The sequence below is a fragment of the Pan paniscus genome, chromosome 19 (assembly GCF_029289425.2).
Source record: "Pan paniscus chromosome 19, NHGRI_mPanPan1-v2.0_pri, whole genome shotgun sequence".
In the NCBI taxonomy this organism is placed as follows: domain Eukaryota; kingdom Metazoa; phylum Chordata; class Mammalia; order Primates; family Hominidae; genus Pan; species Pan paniscus.
This window is the reverse complement of record NC_073268.2, coordinates 92,666,853-92,694,514: the sequence shown is the minus strand read 5'-3', so window position 1 is coordinate 92,694,514 and position 27,662 is coordinate 92,666,853. Positions and strand designations below refer to the sequence as shown.

Here is a 27,662-nt window from a genome sequence, read left to right as displayed (position 1 = left end):
GCAGGAGAATCACTTGAGCCCGGGAGGCGGAGGTTGCCGTGAGCCAAGATTGCACCGCTGCACTCCAGGCTGGCAACAGAGTGAGAATGTCTCAAAAAAAAAAAAAGAAAGAAAAATGCAATCACGGCCAGGCATGGTGGCCAATGCCTGTAATCCCAGCACTTTGGGAGGCTGAGGTGGGAGGATCACTTAAGTCCAGGAGTTTGAGACCAGCCTGGGCAACATACTGAGACCCATCTCTATTTCTTAAAAAAAGAATGCAATCTCTAGGTCAGTTGGATCTGGACCCCAAGCCAGTAGCTCACCATGTGCTCTTGGGCTGGCAGCTTGTTCTTGGGGGCCATTTCCTCCTCTGTCAGATGGAGCTGATGACAGTACCCAGCCCCTAGAGTGGCTGTGAGGGTGCCATGAGTGCCTGTGAAGACTCCCCACTGCCCAGCTCAGAGTGAGCCCTCATACGTGCTGGTCATTGTTGTAATGGTCATGATTTCAGAAGAGAAACAGAGAAGGTTGAGCTAAAGTGTTGAACATGTGTGTTGGGTGCCTACCACAAACAAAGCCCTGTGCATGGTGGCCTCAAGGTGTCTTCATGATAATCCCACAAGGAAGATAACTGCTTTTTTCCATTTATATGGCGGCAGATGGGTTAAGTAACCTGACCAAGATGAGACTGCATATAATGTGGTTATATTTCTCATAAAGCTTGACTTTCAGATATTGGCTTCAAAGACAAAAAAGGAAGGTAAACATGTTTGAACACAAGGAGTTTCCCTTCCTTTAAGCCACGCCAGCGTATAAGCCTTCATACAGCAGTGAAGGCGGTTCCTCCCTTCCCTGGCAGAGACTGATAAACTCAGCACTTGCTGGAGTGGCTCATTGTTAAGACAAAGGGTGTGCACTTCCCGGCCAGGAAACCTGAGCGGTGAGACTCCCAGCTGCCTACATCAAGGCCCCAGGACATGCAGAACCTTCCTCTAGAACCCGACCCACCACCATGAGGTCCTGCCTGTGGAGATGCAGGCACCTGAGCCAAGGCGTCCAGTGGTCCTTGCTTCTGGCTGTCCTGGTCTTCTTTCTCTTCGCCTTGCCCTCTTTTATTAAGGAGCCTCAAACAAAGCCTTCCAGGTAAGATTCTCGTCCTTTCCACTCCTCATATTTCATTCATTTGAGGAAACAGAAAAATGATAGCCCAGGGAGGACTGGGGAAGTCTGAGCCACCTGTGTGTCCACATGGGAGTGTCAGGGGTCAGGAGTGTTCTCAAGAACCACTGGGAAGAAAGACTAATGGGAAGACTTGCAGGGAACAGAAAGGGTGGCAGTGGGCAACCAAGACGCCATGGGATGGACATGTCCAGATACCGTGGGACACGTACAGGAGTTTGAGAACTGATGGGTTAGGTCTGCAGCGTGCAGACAGAAGACATGACTGCTTTCCCCTCTGGGACTGTGAGTAATGGCAGCAGCACTGGGTTAGTTCTTACATGCCTTCCTCTATGTCCTGAAGCGAAAGAGCCATGCTGTGTGTTCCACTTGTTTCAGACCCGGACTCACCCTAAGTTTGTCAGTAAAATGGAGAGCCTCCCTCTTAGGGAGGCAGTTTCAATTGTGGACGCCAAGTTAATCCTTCAAAAATACCTTCTAGACCATTTTTGTTAGAAAATACACACATCTGCAGCAGTGAGAGGCCCCTTTTTTTTTTTTTTTTTTGAGACGGAGTCTCACTCTGCTGTCGGAGTGCTGGAGTGCAGTGGCATGATCTCAGCTCACTGCAACCTCCACCTCCCAGGTTCAAGCCTCAGCTTCCTGAGTAGCTGGGACTACAGGCGCATACCACCAGGCCTGGCTAAGTTTTTGTATTTTTAGTAGAGACAGGTTTTCACCATGTTGGCCAGGCTGGTCTTGAACTCCTGACCTCAAGTGATCTACCCACCTCGGCCTCCCAAAGCGCTGGGATGACAGGCGTGAGCCACTGCGCCCAGCCAATAATTTCATTTCACTGTTCCTAAACGTTGAAAGTAATGCAGGTTCTCATAGAGTTAAAAAAAATACAGAAAGGTGAAGCAGGAAGTGAGGGTCTCCCTATTATACCTCCACCTCTATCCACTCTTCAAGGTGACCACTCTTGACACTTGAGGATACACGGAATTCTATTATTATGTAGCTAACACTGCTATAGTATTTACTATGAGCTAGCCCCTATTCTAAGTGCTTGATATACGTTAACTCACTAATTCTCATTATTAGGAGGACACTGAGATACACAGAACTGAAGTGATTCTCCCAAGGTCACCCTGCTAGTATGCGGCAGGGCCAAGATTCAAACCCAGGCATTTTGGTGCCATACCCTGTGCTCATTACCTTTGTGCTATACAAGCCCGATAGATAGATGATAGATAGATAGATAGGCAGATAGAGAGAGAGATAGAGAGATAGGCAGATAGATGGACAGATAGATGGATAGATAGATGGAGATATAGATATCTATATATAGTATGGAGATATATATACAATATATACGCTATATATTGATATACTATATGTCAATATGTAGCATGAGAGATATATGTATATATAGATATATTGTATAGATATAGATATATACATACATATATATCATATAGATTTACATATATATGCACAAGAGAGCTTATATATATATCTCATATATATGTATATATACATATATATGTATCTCATGCTACATATTGTTCCACAGGTTGACCTTGTAAGTCACACTATATCATGGACATCTTTCCATGTCGGGACATACAGGTCTACTCCCTCCTTTGAACAGCTGCTTAGCATTCCACAGGGTAGGTACCGTTTACTTAACCAACCCCTATCAAGTTTCTCACATACCTTTGAGCACTTGCGTAAGTGATTTCCGGGTAGATTTCTTGAAGTGGAATTGCCAAGACAATGCATATGTTTACATGAAATGTCAGTGGACACCATTGAATTGTTCTCTCAGAATGCTACACTGGCAGGTGCAAGTTTACTTTACCTCCCAGGACCACACTGGCTTTCATTAGGGGTTTGAAGTCTTAATCATCTGATAGGTGAAAGTGTTTCTCTTTTTAATTTGCATTTCTCAGATCACTGATGTATTTGAGAATCTTAACTTTCTTAGTCATTTGTACTTTTCTATGAATGACCTGTTCATATCTTTTCTTCCTTTTTATTATTTTTTTCATATTTGTAAGAGCTTTTTGTGTATTAGGGATATTAACCTTTTTATCATATATGTTACAATACTTCTAAATGCAGTGGGATAATTTAGGAATCAGAGAGACGGAGGGGTTGAGGAGGATTTATTATCATTATTAAGGTGCACCGGCCCAGTCACATTAACATCCAAAAAAACTGAGCCCCGAACAAAGCGTCAGGTTACCTTTTAAGCATTTCGTGGGGCAGGCGGAGATCTGTGCAGGGGGAAGCATATTACAGAAGCAAGAAACAAAGACAGTTACTCAATTGAGACATGCATTACATCATTTCTTACTTTTCAAGGAAAAATATGTTTTACGACTTGAGTTTATCTGCCTAGTGACCTTGCAGCTGCACAGCTGCAGAGACAAGGTCTTCACAATGCCTGGGAAAGGGAGAGATAAGGCTCACTGGCCACAGATGGAAAAACAGGCAGTTAATTTTTAAAGGATTCCACCTCTTTTTGTTTCTTAGGGGGAATTGGGTTTTTTTTACATACATCTGAGTTTTTGCTTACACATTCTTTAATTTCTTTTAATTCCTGTTTCAAAATATCTTCTTCAGCCGGATATTTGTTTGGTTTTATTTCACTGTTTGTGATATCTTATGTCATACAGAAGTAATTGTTACATCAATAAAATGTGTCCATCTTTTCCTTTGTGGTCACCGGACTTTGTGCAATTTTTAGGAAGGTCATTCCCAACCCTAACGTTATATACATTTTCTTTTACACTTTCTACTAATATTTCTGTACTTTTGTTCTTTAAGCTTAATAAGAATCCATCAGAAATTTTCTTTTGTGTATGATGTGAATATAGGTTTGTATTTGTTGGAACATTTGATCGCAACTGACAAAAACCCAAGACAAGCTAGCTTAGATAAGAAGACAGGGGAGGAGAGAAACTCAGAGGGTTAGAGTCCTCCTGGGGCGATGTTTTGGGGTGGGAATGGGCTGCCTGAGAGTCACTCATAGTGACCGGGCCTGGCCTTCCCAGCAGATGCCACATGCCCTGGAGTTAAGGGGCAAATGTTAAGTAGAGCGGTGTCTGGTTCCGGTCTAGAGATTTCTGAAGGCAGGAAGTTGTTGGAACCGTCCACAATGTAATGTACCTGGGAAGAGGCAGAACCACCCTGCCCCTCCCTCCCAGGTCTTCACAGCCCAGAAGGCAGTGGAAGGAAAGTTCAGCACTTCCCGGTGGGAGGGCAGAGACCAGAACCCTCAACTGCCCAGTTACCTGCCGGAGCAATAATGGGACACTCACTCCAGAACAGTGTTTGGGGACACTAAATGCCGCAGGGGGCAGTGGGAGATGTGATCCTAGAAAGGATCCTCCTGCAGGGATTCTCAGTGTAAAGGAGAACCCTTCCCCAGAGAAACCACATTTACTAATGTGCAGAGACCACCAAGTCAGCAGGGGCCCCCAACATCAGATAGAAGCCGAAAGAACCTCAGGGCAGGCAGGGACCCCCTAGCCCCACCCTCCAAGACAGGCGCTCACTTAAGTAACCATACCAGAGGAGTTAACGACTTGAAAAAAGAGGAGTTTTCTCGGTGCCTATGATTTTTACTGCCCCCCTCTCTCCAGCTTCCCCAATCTCCCCCTCATCTCATCCCCCACGTCTCCCACCCCCACTCCCTACCTCCAGCAGCCAAGGTCTGAGCTCTGGCCTGGCTGGCTTGGTGGAATAAAAGAGCTTAGAGCCAGGTAGAACACCTAGTGTGTGTGTGTGTGTGTGTGTGTGTGTGTGTGTGTGTGTGTGTGTGTGTGTGTATCATGTAATTATATGAATTTGTGAGATTACATGAATTATGTAATTTCTTTATTTATTTTTCGAGATGGAGTCTGGGTCTGTCACCCAGGCTGGAGTGCAGTGGCGCGATCTTGGCTCATTGCAACCTCACCTCCCAGGTTCAAGTGATTAGCCTGCCCCAGCCTCCAGAGTAGCTGGGACTACAGATGCACGCCACCACGCTCGGCTAATTATTGTATTTTTAGTGGAGACAGGGTTTCGCCATGTTGGCCAGGCTGGTCTTGAACTCCTGGCCTCAAGTGATCTACCTGCCTCAGCCTCCCAAAGTGCTGGGATTACAGGCATGGGCCACCGCACCCTGCCGGCATTTTCTTATTTGTCTGTGTTTCCTCAGTGCTATGAACAGGGCCTGGACCCAGTGGAGGTGCTTTATAAATGCTTGTTGATGAAAGAATGAATTTGTCACCTTAAAAAACAGGCCAAAACGTTTAAACTTTATGGCTCTCAAAAACTTTAGAGTAAGGGAGTTAACTTGAGTAAATTCATGCTTTATGCAGAGTACTCTGTCAATAGATTACAGGATGGATGATTGGGGGAATGTGGTTTTAGAGGGGATAGTTTATAGGCCATTGCAATGGTTTAGGATAGCATTAATGAGACCGTGAGCGAGGACAGTTTGAACAGGAAGAAAGGACTGAGAAGTCGTCAGATCAGCTGGACTTGGCAACAAATAGGATGGTGGGAGGAGTGTAGCAGAAGAACTTCAAGACAATTCTCTGAGGCCAGGCACAGTGGCTCACGCCTAAATCCCAGCACTTTGGGAGACCGAGGTGGGCAGATCACCTGAGGTCAGGAGTTCGAGACCAGCCTGACCAACATGGTGAAACCCTGTCTCTCCTAAAAAATACAAAAATTAGCCGGGCATGGTCCGGTGCCTGTAACTCCAGCTACTTGGGAGGCTGAGGCAGGGAGAATTGCCTGAATCCGGGAGGCAGAGCTTGCTGTGAGCCGAGAGCATGCCACAGTACTCCAGCCTGGGCAGCAAGAGTGAAACTCCATCTCAAAAAAATAATAATAATCAATAAATAAAAATACAAAAGTTAGCCAGGTGTGGTGGCGGTTGCCTGTAATCCCAGCTACTTGGGAGGCTGAGTATTATCGCTTTTATCACAGGAGAATCGGTTGAACTCGGGAGGCAGAGGTTGCAGTGAGCTAAGATTGCTCTACTGCACTCCAGCCTGGGTGACACAGCAAGACTCTGTCTCAAAAAAAAAAAAAAATACAAATCTATGATTTCAAACCCATCGGGCCATCTCTCATATCATCTTAAGACGCACCCACGTGCATCATTTGTTCAGTGATGTGTAGATGTCATCTAAGACTATGTCTCTGCTTGGCTTCCATAGTCTGGTATAAATATGTTTTGGAAGATCTATGCTTTAGCTTTAGAGATGGTAATTAAGAGTGAGCTGTGTAGCATGGCCCCTGCACAAGGATGACGTGCAAATTCATAAAGCATTCCATAAAAAAAAAAAAAAAAAAAAGAGTGAGCTGTAAAAACAGACCTATGGGTTCTGTTTGTCATTTGCTTGTTGTCACTTTATCTTCTCCAGCCTGGCCAGCATGGCAAAATTCCATCTCTACTAAAAATATGAAAATTAGCCGGGCACGATGGCACATGCATGTAATCCCAGCTACTCAGGGGGTTGAGGCACAAGAATCGCTTGAACCTGGGCACTGGCTTCCAGTGAGCCGAGATCATGCCACTGCACTCTAGCCTGGACGACAGAGTGAGACTCTGTGTCCAAAAAGAAAAGAACAGAACTTTATTTTCTATCACCTCCTGATTTCTGATTCTGAACTCCCATCCACCAAGCTTCAGGAAAACTTAATCTCAGCGCTTCTTGCTCCTCTGCAGGATGGTATCAAGGGCTCCAGGACATCTGATGCGGCACCAAGGCATGGGAGTGGGACGCTGACCCTTAGCTATTGAGTAGCTGCTGAAACAGCCATTGTTCCTGCCCCTTGGCTCTTTCAGGTCCACCTGGCTTATGTGTGAGAGACTTCTTTTTCTGTTTTTTTGTTTTGTTTTGTTTTTTTGAAAAGCCAGTACCAAAAGCTTACATAATTGTATGATTGCATTCAAATAACATTCTTGAAATGATAAAATTATAAAAATACAGAACAGATGAGTGGTGTTTCTAGGGGTTGAGGAGGAGGTGGTGTAGGAAGAAAGTGGCTGTGGCTATAAAAGGGCAACATGAGGGACCCTTGTGGTGACTGTTCTATGTCTTTTTTTTTTTTTTTTTTTATTCACATCTTTATTTATCCTAAACCTTTTAGGTTTAGGGTGTGATGGAAATCTTTTTTTTTTTTTTTTTTTTTTTTTTTAGTATTTATTGATCATTCTTGGGTGTTTCTCGGAGAGGGGGATTTGGCAGGGTCATAGGACAATAGTGGAGGGAAGGTCAGCAGATAAACAAGTGAACAAAGGTCTCTGGTTTTCCTAGGCAGAGGGCCCTGCGGCCTTCCCCAGTGTTTGTGTCCGTGGGTACTTGAGATTAGGGAGTGGTGATGACTCTTAATGAGCATGCTGCCTTCAAGCATCTGTTTAACAAAGCACATCTTGCACCACCCTTAATCCATTTAACCCTGAGTTGACACAGCACATGTTTCAGAGAGCACGGGGTTGGGGGTAAGGTTATAGATTAACAGCATCCCAAGGCAGATGAATTTTTCTTAGTACAGAACAAAATGGAGTCTCCTATGTCTACTTCTTTCTACACAGACACAGTAACAATCTGATCTCTCTTTCTTTTCCCCACATTTCCCCCTTTTCTATTCGACAAAACCGCCATCGTCATCATGGCCCGTTCTCAATGAGCTGTTGGGTACACCTCCCAGATGGGGTGGCGGCCGGGCAGAGGGGCTCCTCACTTCCCAGACGGGGCGGCCGGTCAGAGGCGCCCCCGACCTCCCAGACGGGGTGGCGGCCGGGTGGGGGCTACCCCCACCTCCCGGACGGGGAGGCTGGCCGGGCAGGAGGACTTTTCTTTTTTTGAAACGGAGTCTCGCTTTGCCATCCAGGCTGGAGTGCAGTGGCGTGATCTCAGCTCCGTGTGAGACTTTTCTGACACTGTCTGTGGTCCTGTCTTCCTAGGCTCAGGATTCTTTTTTTTTTCAGGGGTCTTGTTAGACCTTTGGAACACTGCCAGGAAGCAGGGTCCTCTGACCTTGGAACTCACAGATCCCTCCTTCTCTCATTTCCGCCACCCACCAGAGTAAAGGATCTTTCCAGGGGAAGGACAATGATGGTAAGAAGTAGTAAAGTCCTTCCTCCTCATAACTTCTCCAAGATTGATCTGTTTCACTACATCTTGAACATGAAACCAAATCTTAACTGCTGGGGGTATGGGGGTATGGGGGTGGGGTGGAGAGGGAAACAAATAACATTTCAAAATAGTATATAATTATATTCAAAAGCATGACAGGCGTAGAAAAGGGATCCAGCTGTTCATGCCCTGAGGTACTAACAGTAGATTCTTTGAAGGGACTGGGATAATAGGAGGTTGCTATCCTTTCATGTTTTAAGGCAGTTTCTGCTTTTTCCGTAATAAGCACACATTGCTTTTATAAAAATAAAAATAATTCATAAAAGTTCACTTCTGAAGACTCAGGAGAAAAAGACTCAGCTTAGGTAACCCCTACATACCAAAGTATCCCCCCAAGCAGAACTGCCTCCCTAGGCTGTCACCACTGCCTCGCACACGTATGACTAATATCATACCGATGACACTTTAAGGCAGCTGCTTATACTCATGTCTGTTTCTTTTATAGACTGTGAGCCTCTTAAAACCAGTGACCATTGCTTTTTTTATCTTTAATCTCTAGCAGATACCTCTGAATGCCTGTCATGTCATGGCTACTCAATGAATATTGCAGAATAAACATTGCATTGTGTTGTCAAATTCTCGTAGAACTTTCCATAAGATGTCTCATTTAGTTGGTTTGTTGTTGTTGTTGTTGTTTTGAGACAGAGTCTCTCTTTGCTGCCCAGACTGGAGTGCAGTGATGCGATCTCTGCTCACTGCAATCTCCACCTCGTAGGCTCAAGCAATTCTCCTGCCTCAGCCTCCCGAGTAGCTGGGATTACAGGCATGCACCACCACACCCGGCTGTTTGTATTTTTAGTAGAGACAGGGTTTCGCCATGTTGGCCAGGCTGGTCTCGAATTCCTGACCTCAAGTGATCCGCCTGCTTCAGCCTCCCAAAGTGCTGGGATTACAGGCATAGGACATCTAACTTTCAAACCAGCTGACTGGCATTCTGGCCCACAGTGAATTCAGCTAGGCGAAGGGCATCTCTGAGAATGCTGGGGACCTGTCTGTTCAGGGGGAGCTCTGGAAGCTGTATCCAGCCACTGAAGTATGATGAGCAGCAACTGACTCATTTTCCTTCTGTTTTCTCTCGAGTCCTAGAACATAATAACATCCCCACTAGAATCTCCCCACTAAGATTGAGGTGGCTGAAAACCACCACACAGGCTTTGATTTGAGAAAAGAACACTCAGCATAACAAGAGAAAATGGATTTCTGCCATTTTTTTCCAGCATACAAAGATAATTAAGGCAATCATACAGCTTTTAGTCATGGAAGCAGCGTATAGACACATCTAAAGTCAAAGTAAAGTCGTAAAAATAAAGCATTCATTCACTTTTAGAAAACTTTCAGGATTTTCCAAGGAAGATAAACTTTGGAGTTTGTTTTTTGTTTTTGTTTTTTTTTGAGACAGAGTCTTGCTGTATCACTCAGGCTGGAGTGCAGTGGTACGATCTCAGCTCACTGCAACCTCTGCCTCCCGAGTTCAAGTGATTCTCCTGCCTCAGCCTCCCAAGTAGCTGGGATTACAGGCATGCACCACCATGCCCAGCTAATTTTTGGATTTTTAATAGAGATGGGGTTTCACCATGTTGGCCAGGCTGGTCTCGAACTCCTGACCTCAGGTGATCCGCCCCCTCCACCCCCACCCCCGGCCTCCCAAAGTGCTGGGATTACAGGCGTGAGGCACCACGCCTGGCCAACTTTGGAGTTGGAAAAGAAAAAGCAGAATGGCTGGTTTCTATCTCACAGAAGACAGGAGACCCCGAAGAACTGATCAAATACCAAAAGGAGGCTGGAATAGCCCTCGTGGACACCAAGGGGGTCTTGGGAACTCCAGGCCCAGCTAACAATGTGGGGCACAGGAGGCAGGAGCAGTTCAAGGTAGAGAGCTCCACAGCAGGGAGCGGAGAGGGACACAGGGCAGAGCGAAGTGCTAGTTTGTCCTCCTTTCAAGGAGAAGCAGCATCAAAGCTGTGGGAACCAAACATGAAACCTGGAAGAGGAAAGCTCACCCAGCCAGGGGGCCTGAGATAAAATGAGGACAAAGTTGATGGTGGGGACTGAGAAAGAGCCCAGGACTTAAGGACGTAAGTAGAGGCGAATCTGTGTGACCAGCCATTCCCACATACCAGGCGCAACTCACCTGCAGCCACTTCCGCTCGCTCTCCATGCCATAGAAGGCGGGAGCCCAGGTGCAAAATTATTTAGCGAATCAAAGGAGTCTTTTCAGCTCTTTTCTTATCCTCCTCCATAAAATAATCTTCTACTCATACTGGCTTTGTTAGTGAGTGACCTTTCCTTGGGGTATTTTTTTCAAAATTCAGTTTCAGCCTCCTCAATATCCTAGTCAACTTCAACATTCCTGTGTTATCTCTCGTACTGTATTCTTGGAAAATACCGCTCTCTGGCCAATAGGTGTTTCATGGCTGCAGGCATAAACAAACTTTGAACCTTTTGCCATTTCTTCACTTCCAGGTTCCCCTTGGTGATGTACACTGAAGAATATAGAAGGCAGCTGGGCCTGGGGGCACATGCACCTGTAGTCCCAGCTACTCAGGAGGCCAAGGCAGGAGACTCGTTTGAGCCCGGGAGGTCGAGGCTGCAATGAGCTGTGAACGTGCCACCAGCCTAGACAACAGAGACTCAGTCTCAAAAAAAAAGAAAATATATATATACAGAGAGGGAGGATGTTGCCAAATAACTATTTTCCTGTTTCTTTTATTGTGCGATTCTTGTTCATGATAAATTGATTGATTGATTTTTAATTATTATTATTATTTGAGATGGAGTTTCGCTCTTGTTGCCCAGGCTGAAGTGCAATGGCACGATCTCGGTTCACCGCAACCTCCACCTTCCAGGTTCAAGCGATTCTTCTGCCTCAGCCTCCCGAGTAGCTGGGATTACAGGCATGTGCCACCATGCCCGGCTAATTTTGTATTTTTAGTAGAGATGGGGTTTCTCCATGCTGGTCAGGCTGGTCTCGAACTCCCGACCTCAGGTGATCCACCCACCTCGGCCTCCCAAAGTGCTGGGATTACAGGCGTGAGCCACCACGCCTGGCCATTATTATTATTTTTTAATTGAGACGGAGTCTTGCTCTGTCACCCAGGCTGGAGTGCAGTAGTGCTATCTCAGCTCACTGCAACCTCTGCCACCCAGGTTCAAGCAACTCTCGTGCCTCAGCCTCCGGAATAGCTGGGATTACAGGTGCGTGCCAACACACCGAACTAATTTTTTTTGCATTTTTAGTGGAGACGGGGTTTTGCCATGTTGGCCAGGCTGGTCTTGAGCTCCTGACCTCAGGTGATCTGCCCGCCTCGGCCTCCCAAAATGCTGGCTCTACAGGCATGAGCCACCTCACCCAGCCAATAAATTCATTTATTAAAGTGCAACATTTTATATTTTTACTTCCCTAGTAGATCAGAATTATGCAGTTAAGTCGCTTTTTGTTTTGGTATGACCCATGATTAATTTGCCTGTGCCTCTGGACTAGAAGTCATTAATAGAAGAAAGCCTTCCCACACCCCAGCCCAGCTCACAGGGTCAGGACCACATAGGGCCGAACGCGTTGAATATGGGGCACTCAGCATATGGATACAATTTGAGCATTTAGTAAATACCGTGCATGAGAATAAGGAAATGCCTATCTTAACACCCACAGCCCTAGCAATCACAGGTGTATTTAATTATAGGGAATTAAATGAAACAATTACATAATTTTGTCACTACCCGGGTTATTGCTGTGACTTCCTGCAAAACCTAAAGGAGTCATCAATCAATTGTAGATTTGCGGTTGAATAGGCCTTCCAGGAGTCACTGCGCCATTCCTGCTGCTAGACAGGGTTCCAGAGAGGAGTGCGTTACCTCTTCAGGGTCAGTGTGGCCACTAAGCAGACGGCCAGCTGTCCATGCTATGTGGCCTGAGATGTGTGATGTCAAAAACCACCCCTGCCTCATCATGTCTCCCCGCCACGGCCAAGTTAAGGTGCCTGCCAGCCAGGCAGCTACATCCATGAAAATGTTTGAGATAGGGAAAATGTCATTCAGCAGAATTCCTCTCTGCCGAGGGCTGCCGGAGTTTGGAAGGGAAGTTTCCATAGGCTTCTTGAGGCTGGGGGTTGGGAAGTGGAGGTCAGGGTGAATCCACCAAGAGGCTTTCCTGGGTAACAAGAGCTGTTTGTTAAACTGGATGAACAGCTTGGTTTTTGCTGAATGGCCCACGCGAGCTTGGAGCTTACACTGAGTAGTCAGACCAAGGGGAGTGGTGAGCCTCACACCCACCCGCACAGCACTCAGACCTTCTACTAGGCAAATGTGGAATGAATTCATCAAGAATGTGTTCTTCACTCACTCAAGTTTCTCACTCTGTGTTGAGTGGCATTCTTTCAGAATGGATATTTTGGGGGTGTCTTCCCAGTTCATGAACCAATAACCCCCTCTTCCTCTTGAAAGTGTCCTCCTCCCATGCACAGAGTGGGCCCCAGAATGTCATGTAGTATGTGACCGAGACCCCTGGAAAGGGATGGAGATAGGACCCAAGGGGGCCACAGTCTTCTCCTGCTAGAGTGAAAAACTGGGAGCAAAGAGAGTCCACAGTCCCCAGCACAGGTGTTATGGGGTGGCCATCTTCCACCAGCCTGTGGGTTGGAGAGCAGAGGAGGCCTGTCTGCAGAGACAGAAAGAAAGAGTAGAAGAAAGCTGATTCAGAGGGAGAGGTGAGATAGAGACAAAGCCTTAGAGAGTGATTCCTGGTTCCAAGGCCCCCCAGAGGCTCAACTACTTCCTGCTCTTGGGTTCCTTGAAACACTTTCTATTCTTATAATAAATTTTTCCTTTTCTTTTTCTTAGTTGAAAATGAAAAATACAGAAAGAATTAGGGTTTGAAGCCCATTAGCCTTTTCGGGATGCTCCATATCTCAGTCCAACCCTGTCCTGAGGCCCATCTCTCCTTTCTGGTTAGAAATATCTCTCATCCAAGCTACTTCTTTGAGTCATATAACAAAGGCAGAGGCATTTTCTATGCAAGTCCAGTTAAAAATGTGTGTGTTTAGGCCAGACGCGGTGGCTCACGCCTTTAATACCAACACTGGGAGGCCAAGGCCAGAGGATCACTTGAGGTGAGGAATTTGAGACCAGCCTGGGTAACAGAGTGAGATCCAGTCTCTAAACACACACAAGTGCTCGCGCACGCGTGCACACACACACACACACACACAGATTAGCTGGGCATGGTGGTGCATGCCTGTAGTCCCAGCTACTCGAGAGGCTGAGGCCACAGGATCGCTTGAGCCCAGGAGTTTGAGGCTGTAGTGAGCTATGATTGTGCCACTGCACTCCAACCTGGGCGACAGAGCAAGACCCTGTCTCTTAAAGAAAAAAAAAAAAAAAAAAGTTGGGCGTGGTGGCTCACGCCTGTAAAATCCCAGCACCTTGGGAGGCCAAGGTGGGCAGATCACGAGATCAAGAGATCAAGACCATTCTGGCCAACATGGTGAAACCCCCATCTCTACTAAAAATACAAAAATTAGCCAGGCATGTGGCGGGTGCCTGTAATCTCAGCTACTCAGGGGGCTGGGGCAGGAAAATGACTTGAACCCAGGAGACGGAGGTTGCAGTGAGCTGAAATCGTACCACTGCACTCCAGCCTGGGTGACAGAGCAAGACTCTGTCTCAAAAAAAAAAAAAAAAAAAAAAAAAACTACTTATGCTTCTGACCTGTTTCCACAATCTTCAGCCTTCATCAAAGGTTATCTCTGTCCCTAGGCATCAACGCACAGAGAACATTAAAGAAAGGTCTCTACAGTCCCTGGCAAAGCCTAAGTCCCAGGCACCCACAAGAGCAAGGAGGACAACCATCTATGCAGAGCCAGCGCCAGAGAACAATGCCCTCAACACACAAACCCAGCCCAAGGCCCACACCGCCGGAGATAGAGGAAAGGAGGCCAACCAGGCACCGCCGGAGGAGCAGGAGAAGGTGCCCCACACAGCACAGAGGGCAGCATGGAAGAGCCCAGAAAAAGAGAAAACCATGGTGAACACACTGTCACCCAGAGGGCAAGATGCAGGGATGGCCTCTGGCAGGACACAGGCACAATCATGGAAGAGCCAGGACACAAAGACGACCCAAGGAAATGGGGGCCAGACCAGGAAGCTGATGGCCTCCAGGACAGTGTCAGAGAAGCACCAGGGCAAAGCGGCGACCACAGCCAAGACGCTCATTCCCAAAAGTCAGCACAGAATGCTGGCTCCCACAGGAGCAGTGTCAACAAGGACGAGACAGAAAGGAGTGACCATGGCAGTCATCCCACCTAAGGAGAAGAAACCTCAGGCCACCCCACCCCCTGCCCCTTTCCAGAGCCCCACGACGCAGAGAAACCAAAGACTGAAGGCCGCCAACTTCAAATCTGAGCCTCGGTGGGATTTTGAGGAAAAATACAGCTTCGAAATAGGAGGCCTTCAGACGGTGAGTTTTTGCCACCACGCCTTCCCTCTGGCTCCCAGCTCTGAAGCCCCTCCTGAGAGGAAGCCCAGCCCACCTTCTCCTCACCTCCTGGGCTCTGCTTCTAGACTTTGTCTTGTCCTGCCCCAAGCTCATTATGAGGCAGAGCTCAGCCCTACAAGACTCTGCCCCACTTGTCTTTCCAATGATGGCCACAATGGGGGAGGAGGAGCAGGCAGGCCCCGAACCCCTGGTGTGGACAGCGTAAGAGGGGTGAGTGAGATGGGGCCCGCCCTGGAGCTCCTGAGGCCTGGAGGTCATCCATCTGGGGTGACAGAGTGTGATCTACTCTGGGGCTTGGCCCCTGAATCCCCATCCTCTCGCGGGGACTGCAGGGGAGGGACTCACAGACAAGGACACCCCAACCTCACGCCCAGCTCTGTCCTCCGGGAATGCCTTGTCTTCCCTGCAAAGTCAATTCCACAGCCTTCGCTCTCTCCCAACCCTAAGGAAACAGTCTGACTGAACCACACCCACCCACATGGTCCTTCTCACCTGTCCTTGCAGAGGGGCAGTATCCAAAATGTGTATGTTGCTGGGTATAGTGTCATATGCCTGTAGTCCCAGCTACTCAGGAGGCTGAGGCGGGAGGATCACTTGAGGTTAAAGTGAGCTATGATGGCACCACTGCACTCCAGCCTGGGCAACAGAGTGAGACCCTGTCGGAAGGAAGGAAGGAAAGACGGAAGGAAGGAAGGAAGGAGGGAGGGAGGGAGGGAGAGAGGGAGGGAGGAGGCCCACAAAATGCACACATTTACACACATATGACTGGAAGCATGGCCCTGACAGCACACTGGACACATGCCACATTCCCAGGATGCGGCCCCTCTCACACTTACAAAGGTGCATTTGCATTTTTTTTTTTTTTTTTTTTTGAGACGGACTCTCGCTCTGTTGTCCAGGCTGGAGTGCAGTGGCGCAATCTCGGCTCACTGCAAGCTCCGCCTCCCGGGTTCACGCCATTCTCCTGCCTCAGCCTCCCGAGTAGCTGGGATTACACGCGCGCGCCACCACGCCTGGCTAATTTTTTGTATTTTTAGTAGAGACGGGGTTTCACCGTGTTAGCCAGGATGGTCTCGATCTCCTGACCTCGTGATCCACCCGCCTCGGCCTCCCAAAGTGCTGGGATTACAGGCGTGAGCCACCACACCCGGCCTAGGTGCATTTGCCTTGATGGCCGAGAACACCCATTTCCCAGAACCCTCAGGACCACAATGAGCCCAGACAATGGGAAGGGGAGGGTAAGCAGACCCTGAGAACAGAATGGAAGAGGTAGCAGAGGCCGCGCCTTCCAAACTGCGAGCCCCAGCCCTTGCTGCAGTGGTGCAGCCCCTGGCCGATGGCCTTTCTGGGTCTCTCCCTTGCTGACTTCCTCCTCCTGTATATAGACTTGCCCTGACTCTGTGAAGATCAAAGCCTCCAAGTCGCTGTGGCTCCAGAAACTCTTTCTGCCCAACCTCACTCTCTTCCTGGACTCCAGACACTTCAACCAGAGTGAGTGGGACCGCCTGGAACACTTTGCACCACCCTTTGGCTTCATGGAGCTCAACTACTCCTGTGAGTCCTTAACCCAGGGGAAGGTGTGGGTGCGCAGTAGGCCAGGGCAGAGGGCAGAGGGCAACTGGCTTTCTGGTCTGCCTCTTCCCTGGGGTTTGCCAGACCTGGGAGGAATGATGGGTCGGACTCCTGTCCCTCCCAGGGCTCTGAATGGAGCACCCCCACTCTTGTTCCAGTGGTGCAGAAGGTCGTGACACGCTTCCCTCCAGTGCCCCAGCAGCAGCTGCTCCTGGCCAGCCTCCCCGCTGGGAGCCTCCGGTGCATCACCTGTGCCGTGGTGGGCAACGGGGGCATCCTGAACAACTCCCACATGGGCCAGGAGATAGACAGTCATGACTACGTGTTCCGGTAAGCTGTCCCTACCCAAGCTCCCTCTCCAGCCCCTCTCCTGCCCCCTCCAGCCCCCCTCCAGCCCCTCTCCTGCCCCCTCCAGCCCCTCTCCAGCCCCTCTCCTGCCCCCTCCAGCCCCCCTCCAGCCCCTCTCCTGCCCCCTCCAGCCCCCCTCCAGCCCCTCTCCTGCCCCCTCCAGCCCCCCTCCAGCCCCTCTCCTGCCCCCTCCAGCCCCCCTCCAGCCCCCCTCCAGCCCCTCTCCTGCCCCCTCCAGCCCCCCTCCAGCCCCCCTCCAGCCACTCTCCTGCCCCCCTCCAGCCCCTCTCCTGCCCCTCTCCAGCCCCCCTCCAGCCCCTCTCCTGCCCCTCTCCAGCCCCCCTCCAGCCCCTCTCCTGCCCCCTCCAGCCCCCCTCCAGCCCTCCTCCTGCCCCCTCCAGCCCCCCTCCAGCCCCCCTCCTGCCCCCCTCCAGTCCCTCTCCTGCCCCCTCCAGCCCCCCTCCAGCCCCCCTCCTGCCCCCTCCAGCCCCCCTCCAGCCCCTCTCCTGCCCCCTCCAGCCCCCCTCCAGCCCCTCTCCTGCCCCCCTCCAGCCCCTCTCCTGCCCCTCTCCTGCCCCCTCCAGCCCCCCTCCAGCCCCTCTCCTGCCCCCCTCCAGCCCCTCTCCTGCCCCCTCCAGCCCCCCTCCAGCCCCTCTCCTGCCCCCTCCAGCCCCTCTCCAGCCCCTCTCCTGCCCCCTCCAGCCCCCCTCCAGCCCCTCTCCTGCCCCCTCCAGCCCCCCTCCAGCCCCTCTCCTGCCCCCTCCAGCCCCCTCCAGCCCCTCTCCTGCCCCCTCCAGCCCCTCTCCTGCCCCCTCCAGCCCCCCTCCAGCCCCCTCCAGCCCCTCTCCTGCCCCCTCCAGCCCCTCTCCTGCCCCTCTCCAGCCCCCCTCCAGCCCCCCTCCTGCCCCTCTCCAGCCCCCCTCCAGCCCCTCTCCTGCCCCCTCCAGCCCCCCTCCAGCCCCCCTCCTGCCCCCTCCAGCCCCCCTCCAGCCCCCCTCCTGCCCCCCTCCAGTCCCTCTCCCGCCCCCTCCAGCCCCCCTCCAGCCCCCCTCCTGCCCCCTCCAGCCCCCCTCCAGCCCCTCTCCTGCCCCCTCCAGCCCCTCTCCAGCCCCTCTCCTGCCCCCCTCCAGCCCCTCTCCTGCCCCTCTCCTGCCCCCTCCAGCCCCCCTCCAGCCCCTCTCCTGCCCCTCTCCAGCCCCTCTCCAGCCCCTCTCCTGCCCCTCTCCAGCCCCTCTCCTGCCCCCTCCAGCCCCCCTCCAGCCCCTCTCCAGCCCCCCTCCAGCCCCTCTCCTGCCCCCTCCAGCCCCCCTCCAGCCCCTCTCCTGCCCCCTCCAGCCCCCCTCCAGCCCCTCTCCTGCCCCCTCCAGCCCCCCTCCAGCCACTCTCCTGCCCCCCTCCAGCCCCCCTCCAGCCCCTCTCCTGCCCCCTCCAGCCCCCCTCCAGCCACTCTCCTGCCCCCCTCCAGCCCCTCTCCTGCCCCTCTCCAGCCCCCCTCCAGCCCCTCTCCTGCCCCTCTCCAGCCCCCCTCCAGCCCCTCTCCTGCCCCCTCCAGCCCCCCTCCAGCCCCCCTCCTGCCCCCTCCAGCCCCCCTCCAGCCCCCCTCCTGCCCCCCTCCAGTCCCTCTCCTGCCCCCTCCAGCCCCCCTCCAGCCCCCCTCCTGCCCCCTCCAGCCCCCCTCCAGCCCCTCTCCTGCCCCCTCCAGCCCCCCTCCAGCCCCTCTCCTGCCCCCCTCCAGCCCCTCTCCTGCCCCTCTCCTGCCCCCTCCAGCCCCCCTCCAGCCCCTCTCCTGCCCCTCTCCAGCCCCTCTCCTGCCCCCCTCCAGCCCCTCTCCTGCCCCCCTCCAGCCCCTCTCCTGCCCCCTCCAGCCCCCCTCCAGCCCCTCTCCTGCCCCTCTCCAGCCCCTCTCCTGCCCCCTTCCAGCCCCTCTCCTGCCCCCCTCCAGCCCCTCTCCTGCCCCCTCCAGCCCCCCTCCAGCCCCTCTCCTGCCCCTCTCCAGCCCCTCTCCTGCCCCCCTCCAGCCCCTCTCCTGCCCCCCTCCAGCCCCCCTCCTGCCCCCTCCAGCCCCCCTCCAGCCCCTCTCCTGCCCCCTCCAGCCCCCCTCCAGCCCCTCTCCTGCCCCCCTCCAGCCCCTCTCCTGCCCCTCTCCTGCCCCCTCCAGCCCCCCTCCAGCCCCTCTCCTGCCCCTCTCCAGCCCCTCTCCTGCCCCCCTCCAGCCCCTCTCCAGCCCCCCTCCAGCCCCTCTCCAGCCCCCCTCCAGCCCCTCTCCTGCCCCCTCCAGCCCCCCTCCAGCCCCCCTCCAGCCCCCCTCCTGCCCCCCTCCTACCCCCTCCAGCCCCCCTCCTGCCCCCCTCCAGCCCCCCTCCTGCCCCCCTCCAGCCCCCCTCCTGCCCCCTCCAGCCCCCCTCCAGCCCCCCTCCAGCCCCCCTCCAGCCCCCCTCCTGCCCCCTCCAGCCCCCCTCCTGCCCCCCTCCAGCCCCCCTCCTGCCCCCTCCAGCCCCCCTCCAGCCCCCCTCCAGCCCCTCTCCTGCCCCCCTCCAGCCCCCCTCCTGCCCCCTCCAGCCCCCCTCCTGCCCCCTCCAGCCCCTCTCCTGCCCCTCTCCAGCCCCTCTCCTGCCCCCCTCCAGCCCCCCTCCTGCCCCCTCCAGCCCCTCTCCTGCCCCTCTCCAGCCCCTCTCCTGCCCCCCTCCAGCCCCTCTCCTGCCCCCCTCCAGCCCCCCTCCAGCCCCCCTCCAGCCCCTCTCCTGCCCCTCTCCAGCCCCTCTCCTGCCCCCTCCAGCCCCCCTCCAGCCCCCCTCCAGCCCCTCTCCTGCCCCCCTCCAGCCCCTCTCCTGCCCCTCTCCTGCCCCCTCCTGCCCCCCTCCTGCCCCTCTCCTGCCCCCTCCTGCCCCCCTCCAGCCCCTCTCCTGCCCCCCTCCAGCCCCTCTCCTGCCCCTCTCCTGCCCCCTCCTGCCCCCCTCCAGCCCCTCTCCTGCCCCCCTCCAGCCCCTCTCCTGCCCCTCTCCTGCCCCCTCCAGCCCCCCTCCTGCCCCCCTCCAGTCCCTCTCCTGCCCCCTCCAGCCCCCCTCCAGCCCCCCTCCTGCCCCCTCCAGCCCCCCTCCAGCCCCTCTCCTGCCCCCCTCCAGCCCCCCTCCAGCCCCTCTCCAGCCCCCCTCCAGCCCCCCTCCTGCCCCCTCCAGCCCCCCTCCAGCCCCTCTCCTGCCCCCCTCCAGCCCCCCTCCAGCCCCCCTCCTGCCCCTCTCCAGCCCCCCTCCAGCCCCCCTCCTGCCCCCCTCCAGCCCCCCTCCTGCCCCTCTCCTGCCCCTCTCCTGCCCCCTCCTGCCCCCCTCCTGCCCCTCTCCTGCCCCCTCCTGCCCCCCTCCAGCCCCTCTCCTGCCCCCCTCCAGCCCCTCTCCTGCCCCTCTCCTGCCCCCTCCTGCCCCCCTCCAGCCCCTCTCCTGCCCCCCTCCAGCCCCTCTCCTGCCCCTCTCCTGCCCCCTCCAGCCCCCCTCCTGCCCCCCTCCTGCCCCCTCCAGCCCCCTCCAGCCCCCCTCCTGCCCCTCTCCTGCCCCCCTCCAGCCCCTCTCCTGCCCCTCTCCAGCCCCCCTCCAGCCCCTCTCCTGCCCCCTCCAGCCCCCCTCCAGCCCCCCTCCTGCCCCCTCCAGCCCCTCTCCTGCCCCCCTCCAGCCCCTCTCCAGCCCCCCTCCAGCCCCTCTCCTGCCCCTCTCCTGCCCCCTCCAGCCCCTCTCCTGCCCCTCTCCTGCCCCCTCCAGCCCCCCTCCAGCCCCTCTCCTGCCCCCTCCAGCCCCCCTCCAGCCCCCCTCCTGCCCCCTCCAGCCCCTCTCCTGCCCCCCTCCAGCCCCTCTCCAGCCCCCCTCCAGCCCCTCTCCTGCCCCTCTCCTGCCCCCTCCAGCCCCCCTCCAGCCCCTCTCCTGCCCCCCTCCAGCCCCTCTCCTGCCCCCCTCCAGCCCCTCTCCTGCCCCCCTCCAGCCCCTCTCCTGCCCCCTCCAGCCCCCCTCCAGCCCCTCTCCTGCCCCCCTCCAGCCCCTCTCCTGCCCCTCTCCTGGCCCTCTCCTGCCCCCTCCAGCCCCCCTCCAGCCCCTCTCCTGCCCCTCTCCAGCCCCTCTCCTGCCCCCCTCCAGCCCCTCTCCTGCCCCCTCCAGCCCCCCTCCTGCCCCCTCCAGCCCCCCTCCTGCCCCCCTCCTGCCCCCTCCAGCCCCCCTCCAGCCCCCCTCCTGCCCCCTCCAGCCCCCCTCCAGCCCCTCTCCTGCCCCCTCCAGCCCCCCTCCAGCCCCTCTCCTGCCCCCCTCCAGCCCCTCTCCTGCCCCTCTCCTGCCCCCTCCAGCCCCCCTCCAGCCCCTCTCCTGCCCCTCTCCAGCCCCTCTCCTGCCCCCCTCCAGCCCCTCTCCTGCCCCTCTCCAGCCCCTCTCCTGCCCCCCTCCAGCCCCCCTCCTGCCCCCCTCCAGCCCCTCTCCTGCCCCCTCCAGCCCCCCTCCAGCCCCCCTCCTGCCCCCTCCAGCCCCTCTCCTGCCCCCCTCCAGCCCCTCTCCAGCCCCCCTCCAGCCCCTCTCCTGCCCCCTCCAGCCCCTCTCCTGCCCCTCTCCTGCCCCCTCCAGCCCCCCTCCAGCCCCTCTCCTGCCCCCTCCAGCCCCCCTCCAGCCCCTCTCCTGCCCCCCTCCAGCCCCTCTCCTGCCCCTCTCCTGCCCCCTCCAGCCCCCCTCCAGCCCCTCTCCTGCCCCTCTCCAGCCCCTCTCCTGCCCCCCTCCAGCCCCTCTCCTGCCCCTCTCCAGCCCCTCTCCTGCCCCCCTCCAGCCCCCCTCCTGCCCCCCTCCAGCCCCTCTCCTGCCCCCTCCAGCCCCCTCCAGCCCCCCTCCAGCCCCTCTCCTGCCCCCTCCAGCCCCCCTCCAGCCCCTCTCCTGCCCCTCTCCTGCCCCCTCCAGCCCCTCTCCTGCCCCCTCCAGCCCCCCTCCAGCCCCTCTCCTGCCCCCCTCCAGCCCCCCTCCAGCCCCTCTCCAGCCCCCCTCCAGCCCCCCTCCAGCCCCCCTCCAGCCCCTCTCCTGCCCCCTCCAGCCCCCCTCCAGCCCCCCTCCAGCCCCCCTCCAGCCCCTCTCCAGCCCCCCTCCAGCCCCCCTCCAGCCCCTCTCCAGCCCCCCTCCAGCCCCCCTCCTGCCCCCCTCCAGCCCCTCTCCAGCCCCCCTCCAGCCCCCCTCCAGCCCCCCTCCAGCCCCTCTCCAGCCCCCCTCCAGCCCCTCTCCTGCCCCCCTCCAGCCCCCCTCCTGCCCCCCTCCTGCCCCCTCCAGCCCCCCTCCTGCCCCCTCCAGCCCCCCTCCTGCCCCCCTCCAGCCCCTCTCCTGCCCCTCTCCAGCCCCTCTCCTGCCCCCTCCAGCCCCCCTCCAGCCCCCCTCCTGCCCCCCTCCAGCCCCTCTCCTGCCCCTCTCCAGCCCCCCTCCTGCCCCCCTCCAGCCCCTCTCCTGCCCCTCTCCAGCCCCTCTCCTGCCCCCTCCTGCCCCCCTCCAGCCCCTCTCCTGCCCCTCTCCTGCCCCTCTCCTGCCCCCTCCAGCCCCCCTCCAGCCCCCCTCCTGCCCCCCTCCAGCCCCTCTCCTGCCCCTCTCCAGCCCCCCTCCTGCCCCCCTCCAGCCCCTCTCCTGCCCCTCTCCAGCCCCTCTCCTGCCCCCTCCTGCCCCCCTCCAGCCCCTCTCCTGCCCCTCTCCTGCCCCTCTCCTGCCCCCTCCAGCCCCCCTCCAGCCCCTCTCCTGCCCCTCTCCAGCCCCTCTCCTGCCCCCCTCCAGCCCCTCTCCTGCCCCCCTCCAGCCCCTCTCCTGCCCCTCTCCAGCCCCCCTCCAGCCCCTCTCCTGCCCCTCTCCAGCCCCTCTCCTGCCCCCCTCCAGCCCCTCTCCTGCCCCCCTCCAGCCCCTCTCCTGCCCCCTCCAGCCCCCCTCCAGCCCCTCTCCTGCCCCCCTCCAGCCCCTCTCCTGCCCCTCTCCTGCCCCTCTCCTGCCCCCTCCAGCCCCTCTCCTGCCCCCTCCAGCCCCCCTCCTGCCCCCCTCCAGCCCCCCTCCAGCCCCTCTCCTGCCCCCCTCCAGCCCCCCTCCTGCCCCCCTCCAGCCCCCCTCCAGCCCCCCTCCTGCCCCCCTCCAGCCCCCCTCCAGCCCCTCTCCTGCCCCCTCCTGCCCCCCTCCTGCCCCCCTCCTGCCCCCCTCCAGCCCCTCTCCTGCCCCTCTCCTGCCCCCTCCAGCCCCCCTCCTGCCCCTCTCCTGCCCCCTCCAGCCCCCCTCCTGCCCCCTCCTGCCCCCTCCAGCCCCCCTCCAGCCCCCCTCCTGCCCCCCTCCAGCCCCTCTCCTGCCCCTCTCCTGCCCCCTCCAGCCCCCCTCCTGCCCCTCTCCTGCCCCCTCCAGCCCCTCTCCTGCCCCCTCCAGCCCCTCTCCTACCCCCTCCAGCCCCCCTCCAGCCCCCCTCCAGCCCCCCTCCTGCCCCCCTCCAGTCCCCCTCCAGCCCCCCTCCAGTCCCCCTCCAGCCCCTCTCCTGCCCCTCTCCAGCCCCTCTCCTGCCCCCCTCCAGCCCCTCTCCTGCCCCCCTCCAGCCCCCCTCCTGCCCCTCTCCTGCCCCCTCCAGCCCCTCTCCTGCCCCCCTCCAGCCCCTCTCCAGCCCCCTCCAGCCCCTCTCCTGCCCCTCTCCAGCCCCTCTCCTGCCCCCTCCAGCCCCTCTCCTACCCCCTCCAGCCCCCCTCCTGCCCCCTCCAGCCCCCCTCCTGCCCCCCTCCAGCCCCCCTCCAGCCCCCCTCCAGCCCCCCTCCTGCCCCCCTCCTGCCCCCTCCAGCCCCCCTCCTGCCCCTCTCCTGCCCCCTCCAGCCCCTCTCCTGCCCCCCTCCAGCCCCTCTCCAGCCCCCTCCAGCCCCTCTCCTGCCCCTCTCCAGCCCCTCTCCTGCCCCCTCCAGCCCCTCTCCTACCCCCTCCAGCCCCCCTCCTGCCCCCTCCAGCCCCCCTCCTGCCCCCCTCCAGCCCCCCTCCAGCCTCCCTCCAGCCCCCCTCCTGCCCCTCTCCTGCCCCCTCCAGCCCCCCTCCTGCCCCCCTCCAGCCCCCCTCCTGCCCCCCTCCAGCCCCCCTCCTGCCCCCCTCCAGCCCCCCTCCAGCCCCCCTCCAGCCCCCCTCCAGCCCCCCTCCAGCCCCCCTCCTGCCCCTCTCCTACCCTCCTCTGCAGACGTGGACTCTTCTGAGAGACCCATAGGATGTTCCACGCCTGCATCTGGAAGGCGGAATTCCTGGGCTCTCCAGAGAATTTCCGCACATAACTGCTGCCTCCCCCATTTCTCCTTCCTTTCCCCATCCACCTACACAAATCTCCCTCCTCTGCTCACCTGTCCCGTCTGATTGTGTCTTTCTGCACAGATTGAGCGGAGCTCTCATTAAAGGCTACGAACAGGATGTGGGGACTCGGACATCCTTCTACGGCTTTACCGCCTTCTCCCTGACCCAGTCACTCCTTACATTGGGCAATCGGGGTTTCAAGAACGTGCCTCTCGGGAAGGTGAGCAAAGAGGAAGGAGCCTGGCCACACCCAGACTCTGGATGAGGGAGCACAAGAGGTGAGAAGCGAGAGGAGAGGCTTTCATCCGGATGGAGTCTGTGATTGGTACAGGCTCCCCTCCTATAAGGGCAGGAGTGGGGAGGACAGTCAGACCAGTCCAGAGGAGAGCAAGTGGGCAGTCGGAGTCAGAGCTGGGCCACCCCAGCTGGTGGTCCTGAAGGCAGTACTTTTGGACCACTCCCTGTCCTTGGTCCTCAGGACGTCCGCTACTTGCACTTCCTGGAAGGCACCCGGGACTATGAGTGGCTGGAAGCACTGCTTATGAATCAGACAGTGATGTCAAAAAACCTTTTCTGGTTCAGGTACCCACTGTCCTCCTGCCATCCCCTTATCCCAGGCTGAGCCATGTCGTGAGTGGCTCTAAAGGGTTGGACAGGTGGGGACAGCCTTAGCTATCACCTGGAGATGGGATACCAGTCATGCTCATGACCCTGACTTGGCCCACCCCAGACCAGGTAAGGGAGCTGAGTCTGAATGACCCCTTCCTAACCACAGGCACAGACCCCAGGAAGATTTTCGGGAAGCCCTGCACATGGACAGGTACCTGTTGCTGCACCCAGACTTTCTCCGATACATGAAGAACAGGTTAGAGCAGAAAGCACGTGACACGTAGCCCAGGTCCCTGTTATCCTTGCAGCCTCCTGACAGTTGGGGGTTTGGGGCATTTCACAGGTTTCTGAGGTCTAAGACCCTGGATGGTGCCCACTGGAGGATATACCGCCCCACCACTGGGGCCCTCCTGCTGCTCACTGCCCTTCAGCTCTGTGACCAGGTAAGACTCCACTGCAGCTGCAGAAATACCTGGAGAAACAGCTCCTGGGCTATTCCTGGGCCTGTTCAGCATAGGACAATGCATGGGCTGGGTGCCCACGTCTGGTGGGAAAGAGGGTGGGCATGAGTATGGGTACATGCAGTTATGCGTGCGTATCCAGGGACCTGCACCCAGACCCCTAGGGATGGAGCCAGGGAAAAGAACCCCCACCCCTCAACACAGAATTAGCCATGAGAAGAAGACCGGGCAACAGCAACTACAGGCTGTGTTTCTCCTCCAACCGTGATCTAGGTGAGTGCTTATGGCTTCATCACCGAGGGCCATGAGCGCTTTTCTGATCACTACTATGATACGTCATGGAAGCGGCTGATCTTTTACACAAACCATGACTTCAAGCTGGAGAGAGAAGTCTGGAAGCGGCTACACGATGAAGGGATAATCCGGCTGTACCAGCGTCCTGGTCCCGGAACTGCCAAAGCCAAGAACTGACCGGGGCCAGGGCTGCCATGGTCTCCTTGCCTACTCCAAGCCACAGGGTACAGTGGGAATCTTGAGACTCTTTGGCCGTTTCCCAGGGCTCAGACTAAGCTCCAAGTCCTTCAGGAGTTCCAAGGGAACAACTTGAACCATGGACAAGACTCTCTCAAGATGGCAAATGGCTAATTGAGGTTCTGAAGTTCTTCAGTACATTGCTGTAGGTCCTGAGGCCAGGGATTTTTAATTAAATGGGGTGATGGGTGGCCAATACCACAATTCCTGCTGAAAAACACTCTTCCAGTCCAAAAGCTTCTTGATACAGAAAAAAGAGCCTGGATTTACAGAAACATATAGATCTGGTTTGAATTCCAGATTGAGTTTACAGTTGTGAAATCTTGAAGGTATTACTTAACTTCACTACAGATTGTCTAGAAGACCTTTCTAGGGGTTATCTGATTCTAGAAGGGTCTATACTTGTCCTTGTCTTTAAGCTATTTGACAGCTCTACGTGTTGTAGAAAACTGATAATAATACAAATGATTGTTGTCCATGGAAAGGCAAATAAATTTTGTACAGTGAAGATGCAACTAGTTGTTACTCCGTGGATAGGGACCAGTTTTGCACGTGGTCCCTTTCATTCTTCTATTCTCCCCATTAACCTGCTTTCTTTTTCAAACCCCCATGACGAGAATTGAGCTAAGCCAAAGACATTTCAGTTCACCTTACCCTTTGAGCTCTATCTGCAGGATTTGGACTCTGGAGCCTGGAACAACCCTAACAATTCTAAATAGAATAAAGTGGCCAGGCACGGTGGCCTGTAACCCCAGCACTTTGGGAGGCCAAGGCAGGCAGATCACTTGAGGACAGGAGATCTAGACCAGCCTGGCCAACATGGTGAAACCCCGTCTCTACTGAAAATACAAAAGTAAGCCGGGCGTGGTGGCGGGCGCCTGTAATCCCAGCTACTTGGGAGGCTGAGACAGGAGAATCACTTGAACCTGGGAGGCGGAGTTGCAGTGAGCCAAGATTACACCACTGCACTCCAGCCTGGGCGACAGAGCAAGACTCCGTCTCAAAAAATAACAAAAATAAAAATAATAAATAAATAAACAAATAAATAAATAAATAGAATAAAGGACCCTCGGTAGGAGAGTGGAAGGGAGAGAGGGGAGCTTCCCTTTAGACTTCATGGTTAGGGAAGGAGGTGACCAATGGGACAGGGATTTGCTTTGCACTAAAAGGGTGCAGTGCCAGCTCCGGGCGGCAGGTGGCGGCAGCTCGGCGCCCTGCTCGCGGCGCCCTGTCCTCCGCGGCACCCCAGGCTCCTTAGTTCAGCAATAAAAAGCAATAAATGCTTTTCCCCCACAAAGCTCTAGTCACAACGACGTTGACAGGGTGGACACCAATCAGGTCAGAGCAGGAGAGAAAATGAGTAGCCACGGGCAGAGCGCCCCCTTACCCCCATATTGGCCTCCTCAAATTTAAACTCAGGCTACCTAAACTTAACGACTGAGCCTCACCGAGTGTTACTCGAGTCCAAAGTAGAATATACTGATGGGTTAGATCACTCTGCTAGTATAAGCCAATAGAATTAGAAAAGATAGGTCAATTAGAGGCATAAGGATTGGAAGAGAAGAGGAAAACTGTGATAAATAGGCTACATATTATAGTAAGTTAGCAGGATATAAGATTAGCATACGGAAATCAGTAACTGTCATAAACATAAATGATAATCAAGTAGAGGATATAATGTAGAGAAAACCCATTTACAAGAGCAACAAAGTCTGTATGAGGAAAACATTAACACTCCTGAAAGACACAGAAGTAGACCCGAATAAGCCAAGTCATCTTTTGTTCTTGGAAAAGATGACTCAATATCATAAATACATGTCAGTTCTCCTCAAGTTAATTAATAAACTTAATGCGATTCTAGTAAAATGCCAAAACATTTTTTCTAGAGCCTAAACTGATACACACATTCATATGGAAGGATAAAAATGTAAAAAGAGCTAGGAATACCTGCGAAAGAAAAGCTATGAGAGAGGTCTACCTCTACCAAATATTCAGACATACTATAAAGTCTCTATAATTA

The 27,662-nt window shown here is 55.8% G+C and overlaps 1 protein-coding gene across 3 annotated transcripts; it reads left to right on the top strand.

Moving 5' to 3' along the window:
• The first annotated feature begins 808 nt into the window (after nt 1-808).
• Nucleotides 809-26,157, top strand: ST6GALNAC1 (ST6 N-acetylgalactosaminide alpha-2,6-sialyltransferase 1). 3 transcript variants are annotated; one of them, XM_063599425.1, is made up of 10 exons: nt 990-1,125; nt 8,144-8,273; nt 14,103-14,802; nt 16,227-16,395; nt 16,572-16,743; nt 24,123-24,261; nt 24,520-24,623; nt 24,817-24,906; nt 24,994-25,093; nt 25,385-26,157. In XM_063599425.1, the coding sequence occupies exons 3-10, from the start codon at nt 14,368-14,370 to the stop codon at nt 25,580-25,582; spliced, it is 1,407 nt and encodes a 468-aa protein (XP_063455495.1). In that variant the 5' UTR covers nt 990-1,125; nt 8,144-8,273; nt 14,103-14,367; the 3' UTR covers nt 25,583-26,157. The 3 variants fall into 3 exon arrangements, with proteins under 3 accessions (XP_054958102.2, XP_063455495.1, XP_057156347.2); XM_057300364.2 differs by lacking the exon at nt 8,144-8,273 and adding an exon at nt 2,717-2,813 and having other exon boundaries at nt 998-1,125; XM_055102127.2 differs by lacking the exon at nt 8,144-8,273 and having other exon boundaries at nt 809-1,125.
• Nucleotides 26,158-27,662: the final 1,505 nt, after the last annotated feature.

Coding starts and splice junctions, on each gene's coding strand:
- ST6GALNAC1 (XM_055102127.2), top strand. CDS start 995: ATGAGGTCCTGCCTGTGGAGATGCAGGCACCTGAGCCAAGGCGTCCAG. Junction 24,262..24,519: donor AGAACGTGCCTCTCGGGAAG/GTGAGCAAAGAG, acceptor CTTGGTCCTCAG/GACGTCCGCTACTTGCACTT. Junction 25,094..25,384: donor CCCTTCAGCTCTGTGACCAG/GTAAGACTCCAC, acceptor ACCGTGATCTAG/GTGAGTGCTTATGGCTTCAT.